At 44.3% G+C, this 7065-nt stretch overlaps 1 protein-coding gene across 11 annotated transcripts in view; it reads right to left on the bottom strand.

The window, feature by feature from the left end:
- TDRD1 (tudor domain containing 1) overlaps positions 1 to 2966 on the bottom strand; it is a 48972-nt gene extending 46006 nt beyond the window's left edge. For 3 of the 11 annotated variants that reach the window (XM_032312103.1, XM_032312106.1, XM_032312114.1), the window contains exons 1-2: positions 2807 to 2947; positions 1716 to 1774 (exon numbers count right to left, since the gene is read on the bottom strand). In XM_032312103.1, coding sequence (XP_032167994.1) covers positions 1716 to 1736 — 21 coding nt within the window. In that variant the 5' untranslated portion in view covers positions 1737 to 1774; positions 2807 to 2947. Of the gene's footprint in view, positions 1 to 1715; positions 1819 to 2296; positions 2529 to 2605; positions 2655 to 2806 lie in introns of those variants that run through there. The other 8 variants (XM_032312104.1, XM_032312105.1, XM_032312112.1 and 5 more) reach the window with 8 other exon arrangements.
- Between the last annotated feature and the right edge of the window lie 4099 nt (positions 2967 to 7065).

The raw sequence follows: 7065 nt of genomic DNA, 5'->3' as shown, positions 1-7065 counted from the left end.
GGGGCAAACCCTTTCTTATACTCCCCTGGAATCCTGTTCCCACTCCTCCCTCTGGCCAAGAGCATCCACGATATACCTGCAACCAGTGACTGTAAGCCTTCTTCCTTCCTTCCCAGAAGAATAGAAGCTAGAGTAAAATTAATTCTTACCACAGTGTGTTAATTCCTTTAATACCAAAAGTACTTGCAGCAGATATGCAACTATAATTTTCTTTTTCTTCTCTTAACGTTTGCTTTTGTTTTCCTGGTAACCACACACATTCAGAGAGAATGGCTACTCAAAGGCAACATTTAGTTTTTTGGGTTTTTTAAAAATTTTATTTTTTTTAAATTAACATATAGTGTATTACCAGTTTCAGAGATAGAGTTAAGTGATTCATCAGTTGCATATAACACCCAGTCTTATACCACGTGCCCTCCTTAATGCTCATCACCCAGTTACCCTATCCTCCTAACCCTCTCCCCTCCAAGAACCCTCAGTTTGTTTCCTATGGTTAAGTCTCTCATGGTTTGTCTCCCTCTCTGATTTGTATTTATTGTTCCCTCCCTTTCCTTATGATACTGTTTTGTTGAAATCATATAATTGTCTTTCTCTGCTTGACTTATTTTGCTTAGCATAATACACTCTAGTTCCATCCACATCACGGGAAGATTTTTTTTTGATGGCTGAGTAGTAGTCCATTGTGTACAAAGACATCTTCTTTATGCATTCATCTGTCGATGGGTATCTAAACTCTTTCCATAGTTTGGCTATTGTGGACATTGCTGCTACCCAAAGAGGTACAGGATTTGTTCTCTAAAAACTATAGAACACTCATGATAGAAACTGAGGAGGAAACAAAGAAATGGAAAAACATTCCATGTTTATGGATTGGAAGAACAAGTTTTGTTAAATTTCTATGCTACCCAAAGCAATCTACACATTGATTCACTGCAATTTTATCAAAATACTATCATCATTTTTTAGAGCTAGAACAAATAATCCTAAAATTGTCTGAAACCAGAAAAGACCCCAAAGAGCCAAAGGAATGTTGAAAAAGAGAACGAAGCTGAAGGCATCACAGTCTCATACCTCAAGGTCTATTACAAAGCTTGAGTCACTAAGACAGTATGGTACTAGAACAAAAACAGACACATCGATCAATGAAACCGAAGAGAAAGCCCGGAAATGGACCCTCAACTATATGATCAACTAATCTTTGACAACGCAGGAAAGAATATTCAATGGAAAAATGTCTCTTCAACAAACAGTGTTGGGAAAGTTGGACAGCCACATGCACAATGAAATTGGACCATTTTCTTAGACCATACACAAAAATAAACTCAAAATGGATGAAAGACCTAATGTGAGACAGGAATTCATCAAAATCCTAGAGGAGAACACAGGCCGCAACCTCTCTGAATTCAGCAGCAGCAACTTCTTATGTGACATGTCTCCAAAGGCAAGGGAAACAAAAGCAAAAATGAACTATTTGGATATCATCAAGATAAAAGCTTCTGCACAGCAAAGCAAACAGTTGACAAAAGCAAAAGACAGCTGACACAATGGGAGAGATATTTGCAAATGCTGTATCAGCTAAAGGGCTAGGATCTAAAATCTATAAAGAACTGATCAAACACCCAAGGAAACATCCAGTTTTAAAGCTATGGAACTCAATGGTTTCAGCTGAACATGAGTTTTAAAGTGGGTCAGACCAAATCTGAGCAAAGTCTCATCTTCCTCATTAGGTATGCCATCTCGAGCAAAATCACTTCATCTTTCTTGGATTCAGCTTCTGTAAAATGTGGCCAATTTTAGTAACTTCCTCAAAACTCTTACCTGCCATGATTAAATTCAAGAGCGTATGTTAACTACTTAGCACAGTGACTAGTGCTTACTAGGTTCTTTGAAAGCAGCTATTATTTTAAACTTCACTTTCATACCACTAAGAATTTCTTCCATTCATGTGTAACTACTTTGTACACTGAAATAACCTTAAGATTAAAGTATTCTTATTTCCTTTGTTAGTCCAGGTAAGTAAGGGAGACCGGAGCTGGTTAAGTAACTTGCAAAACCCCCCAGGGCAAGCACCTTTACACAGCTGAGCTGAAAATCCAGGTCCGATTCCTAGACCATGCCACTTCCCATTCAATACCCTGAGGGTTCAACAAGGGAACTGGAAGCAACTTCTCATACTCCAGAGGCCAAAAGGGCCAATGTATTTGTAGCAGGGACCCAAATGCCAAGAAATGCGACTGGCGCACACCAGACAAGCTACAGACGCATACAAAATGAACCACTGCTGGTTTACCCGTACCTAGCCAAAGCCGTGGTGCATCTACCTTTCCTACAGAAGGTAAGACGTAGGGTAAAGGTTTATTAAGTGTCAGTGTTGCCCTGCAGGTTTGAGTTAAACAAAAGCACTGACTGAATCCCCAGACTAGATTCTTCCAGAGACAAAAGCAAAGAGCTCCTCTATTGGGATGCCAGTGGACGTTCACATTTTGGAGAATCATGCCTGGAAGTACTATTTTCTAAACCACCTACAGGCACCCCCCTCTACCCAGGGGCTCAATTCTCGCTTTTCTTGCCCCTCCCCCACCACAACCTTCAACCCTAGACCTGCCTTCCCAGCCAAGGCTCCAAGGGCTCCTCCACCCTTCCATCCTCTCTGCTTCCAGGCCCCTGGTGCCCGCTCAACGCCCGAATTCAACGCCCAACCTCAACGTCCAGGGCCCAACGTCCGATCCCCAACGACTGATGCCCGGCTGCCTCACACAGTCCCTTTCGCGGCCCACCCCACCCCCACGCGCCTGGGAACCCTGACCTGGTAAGAGGCGAAAGGGCCTCTGACCCCGACCTGTCGCTGAAGGCTGGCCGTGGTGGCGTCTGCCTATGCCTGGCAGCCTCGCCTCCCAGATGCGCTCCCTGAGCTCACCTCACCTCCAATGGCCAGCCCTGCGCCAGTGCTGCGCCTGCGCAGTCCGCGCCCACGTGCGCCCCGTGGCGCCCACGCATGCCCTCCGCGTGCAGGAGAAGCCAGGCTGTGCCTCCGGGAGGGGGTGGAAGACATAGCTGTACCCCAGGGTTCCGTGCTCACGAACTTCCTCTTCCAAGACAGTACCGCGATTCCAGCAGCTTCTAGAAATTTGGCCCTGAGAACTCAGATGGTGCATTTTGAGCACAAAGTCGCAGACTGTATCTCTGGAAGGGTCACTTGGGTCTCATTAACCACTTAAAGTCTTCCAGGGTTCTTCAAATTAATCTGCTACCTCTGCCTGGAAAGTCAACACAGGTGATCACTTTTTCCCTGACCAAGCGCACCTGGTTATATGTTGGTGCCACTCATATAACTGTAAAACTTTCTTTGGAAGGGACTAGGGACCGTTCAAGCAAATTCAGTAGAAAAATGGTAACCCTGGGGCGCCTGGGTGGCTCAGCGGGTTAAGCCGCTGCCTTCGGCTCGGGTCGTGATCTCGGGGTCCTGGGATCGAGTCCCATATCGGGCTCTCTGCTCAGCAGGGAGCCTGCTTCCCTCTCTCTCTCTCTCTCTGCCTGCCTCTCTCTCTGTCAAATAAATAAATAAAATCTTTAAAAAAAAAAAAAAAAAAAAAAAGAAAAATGGTAACCCCATGTATGTATCACCTAGTTTTAACATTGTCAATTCACGCCCAGTCTTGTCTGCATTCGTGCCCCCTCCCCCCCACTTCTCCCATTGTTTGGAAGCAAATTCTGATTTGTATGTTTTTTTTCTTTGTAATAGATTTTTTTAAAAAAGAATGATTTTAGGGGCGCCTGGATGGCTCAGTGGGTTAAGCCGCTGCCTTCTGCTCGGGTCATGATCTCAGGGTCCTGGGATCAAGTTCCGCATCGGGCTCTCTGCTCAGCAGGGAGCCTGCTTTCCTCTCTCTCTCTGCCTGCCTCTCTGTCTACTTGTGATTTCTCTCTGTCAAATAAATAAATAAAATCTTTAAAAAAAAAAAAAGAATGATTTTAGATTCACAGAATAAAGTGAGAAGATAGAACAGTTTCCCACATTAACCACACTCAGGTTCCCCTATTACTCATATTACAATAGTAGGTTACATTAACTACAATTAAGGAACTAACATTGATACATTATTACTAAAGCCCAGAGTTTATTTAGATTTCCATAGTTTTTACCTATTGTCCTTTCTCTGAGCCAGAATTCTATTCAGGATACCGCATTATTACATTTAGTTGTTATGTCTCCTTAGGCTTTTCTTGGTTGTGGCAGTTTTTCAAACTTTCCCTGTTTTGATGATCTTGATAACTTCCAGGAGTTCTGGTCAGGCATTTTGAAAGATGTTCTACTGTTGGAGTTTGATGTTTTTCTCATGATAAGACTAGAATAAAGAATTTTTGAAAGGAAGGCTAAAGAGGTAGAGTGCCATTTGTATAGCACCGTATCAAGTGTACTTCCTGTGAACATGATTCATGACGGTGGGCATTTTCCACCTGTAGGGATCAAGATGATGTCACTCATGTCAAGGGGTGATATGGTCAGAAAAGCAACCAAGGATATTGCAGGTAAGACCAGATATCACCAGAACCAGTTTAGACTGGGAGTGCTAAAGGTTAATAACCTGTAAGGCCTGGAAGACCTAGGAGCTGTTAATCACTAGAGCCAGAAAAGGCCTGCAAAGGTGCAAGACTGATGAAACTCCTGTAAAAAGGGAGGATTTCTTCAGCAAACTGCCAGACTCTCTAGACACTGACCCTTTCACATCTGATCACATTCAAAGGCAACTGCTGTGTAAGGCTGTGCCTGATTGATCTCTGAACATAATAGAGATCCTCCACTTCTGAACATATTAAGCTGTAAGCGTCTAGAACTGGTGTAGACCCCACGAAGACCTCATCTTAACTACGCTCACAGACTAACTTGGTTTGATTCATTAAGTTCTTACCCTTAGTGTGTCTTGTTTGTTGCGTAACTTTGTATTGTACTTTGGTGATGTGTATGAAGCCAAGTTAAATGCACAGTGAAATGCATTGAGTTAGTCATTGAGTTAGTATCCTGAACCTGCTTTCAATTGTATTAACCTAACTTTATGATTGAATAAAGCTGACATTGCGGAAAGACACACCTCCTATATACACCTTGATAACATGCTTGATACACCACCACCTGACCAGTGTTCTTCAGATTTCTAAAGTTATTGTTTTCCCTCCCTCTGCATATTATACACTTTGGAAGTGTATAATACACCTAAGAAAGAGGCGTTAAGAGTCAGATACCGAAATTATTTCAAATTTGTTTGCACGAGAGATTTGTCTCTTCTCCACTGCCTTTTCAGTGGATAGACTTTTAATGAAAACAAACAAACGAACAAACCATGAGCTCATACTGATATTTCTAAGTTCAAATTTAGGATTGCAGAATTTTTACTTAATTCCTTTTTGTATTTGTATTTCCTTTCTCCAACAATGAAAATCTTTGTATCCAAAATATAATTACTTATATGCTTTGAAACTAGTATATATTTCAGAAATAATACCATGATGGTTATTACTAACCATATGAGCTATGAAAAAGGCTTAGATTTTTCTCCATTGGAAAAATATATCTCACTAGGAACGTTTGGTCGATTGTTTTAAAGTCAATTTATTTCGGGACGCCTGGGTGGCTCAGTTGGTTAAGCAGCTGCCTTCGGCTCAGGTCATGATCCCAGGGTCCTGGGATCGAGTCCCACATCAGGCTCCTTGCTCGGCAGAGAGCCTGCTTCTCCCTCTGCCTCTGCCTGCCTCTCTGTCTGCCTGTGCTCGCTCGCTCTCTCTCCCTCTGTCTCTGACAAATAAATAAAATCTTTAAAAAAAAAAATAAAGTCAATTTATTTCTTCGCTATCAGAAACACTTTAACTGCAGGGACGCCTGGGTGGCTCAGTTGGTTGGACTACTGCCTTCGGCTTGGGTCATGATTCTGGAGTCCAGGGATCGAGTCCCACATCGGGGTCCCAGCTGCATGGGGAGTCTGCTTCTCCCTCTGACCTTCTCCTCGCTCATGCTCTCTCTCTCTCAAATAAATAAATAAAATCTTAAAAAAAAAAAAAAGAAACACTTTAACTGCAAAGTGTGTTTCACTGCAGTATTTTCATTTACGGATGGAGATGCCATTTCCTGTTGAAAAGGAAAGAGGAACAAAGTGACACAATGTTGATTTTTTTTAGTGGTTTGTCCCCCTAGCAGTTAGTATCAAAGAAGCTTTAACAGAACAGGAACAAGCTTTGCTGTGCAAACTCTCACGCTGACAACTTGTCAGAATTAGGTACTTTCACTCATGAGTTGTGAGTGGGAAGTCCTAAACCAAAGAACATCAATGGACGGCGTAGATTTGCAAACTGTTCCCCTTACTTACCCGGATCCGATTAGGCGACTGTATTCAACACACTTTCTCCTCTAATACACTTCTTGTTGCTAATTACTGAGCAGCTCCTGCATGTCAACCCCCACAGTGCGGTCTGGGACAACCAGCCGGGAGAGGACACTTCCCGCGCTCGAGGCGCTCACAGACTGGTGCCAGGGACGACCGCACGAACAGTTCATTATTAAACAATGGCAGTGGGTGCCAGGCTGAAGATGCGAACGCGGCGTTACGGAAACCCCCAGAATCTCTCCCAGGGACGTATTGTCAAGACGCACAGGTAGGCTCCTCCTGCTAATTGCGTCTACGTCAGGTGCAAGGTTTGCGCGTCAGAGCTGAGAAGTCACAATTTGGAATTCTTTTATTGCTTTATGCCCCTGACTAATATGAGAAGGGTCAAAGGGTAAGGTGGGCTTGTATCCAATGAGAGCGTCCTACAGAAAGAACACGTTTGGGGTGGGAATAGCGTGAGAGGCTGGACAGGACCAGCAGGATGGCTGGCTAGCCGAGTCAGTCCGGGCGTGGGTGCCCAGCGAGTCTGAGCGAGGGGCTGGGCGCTGTGGGGGCAGGAGGCGGTGCGGCCCCGGCCCCGCCCACTGCAGGCAGGTTACACCCGCCCCGACGTGCGTCGCGTCACACCGCCTGCCCCTCGCTGACTGGCTCCTCCAGGGAGCCCCGCCCCCTCAGCTGTAGTGGGGCC

This window comes from Mustela erminea, chromosome 14 (genome assembly GCF_009829155.1).
Source record: "Mustela erminea isolate mMusErm1 chromosome 14, mMusErm1.Pri, whole genome shotgun sequence".
Lineage (NCBI taxonomy): Eukaryota > Metazoa > Chordata > Mammalia > Carnivora > Mustelidae > Mustela > Mustela erminea.
Note: the sequence above shows the minus strand (reverse complement) of the source record. Positions and strands in the feature narration are given on the sequence as shown.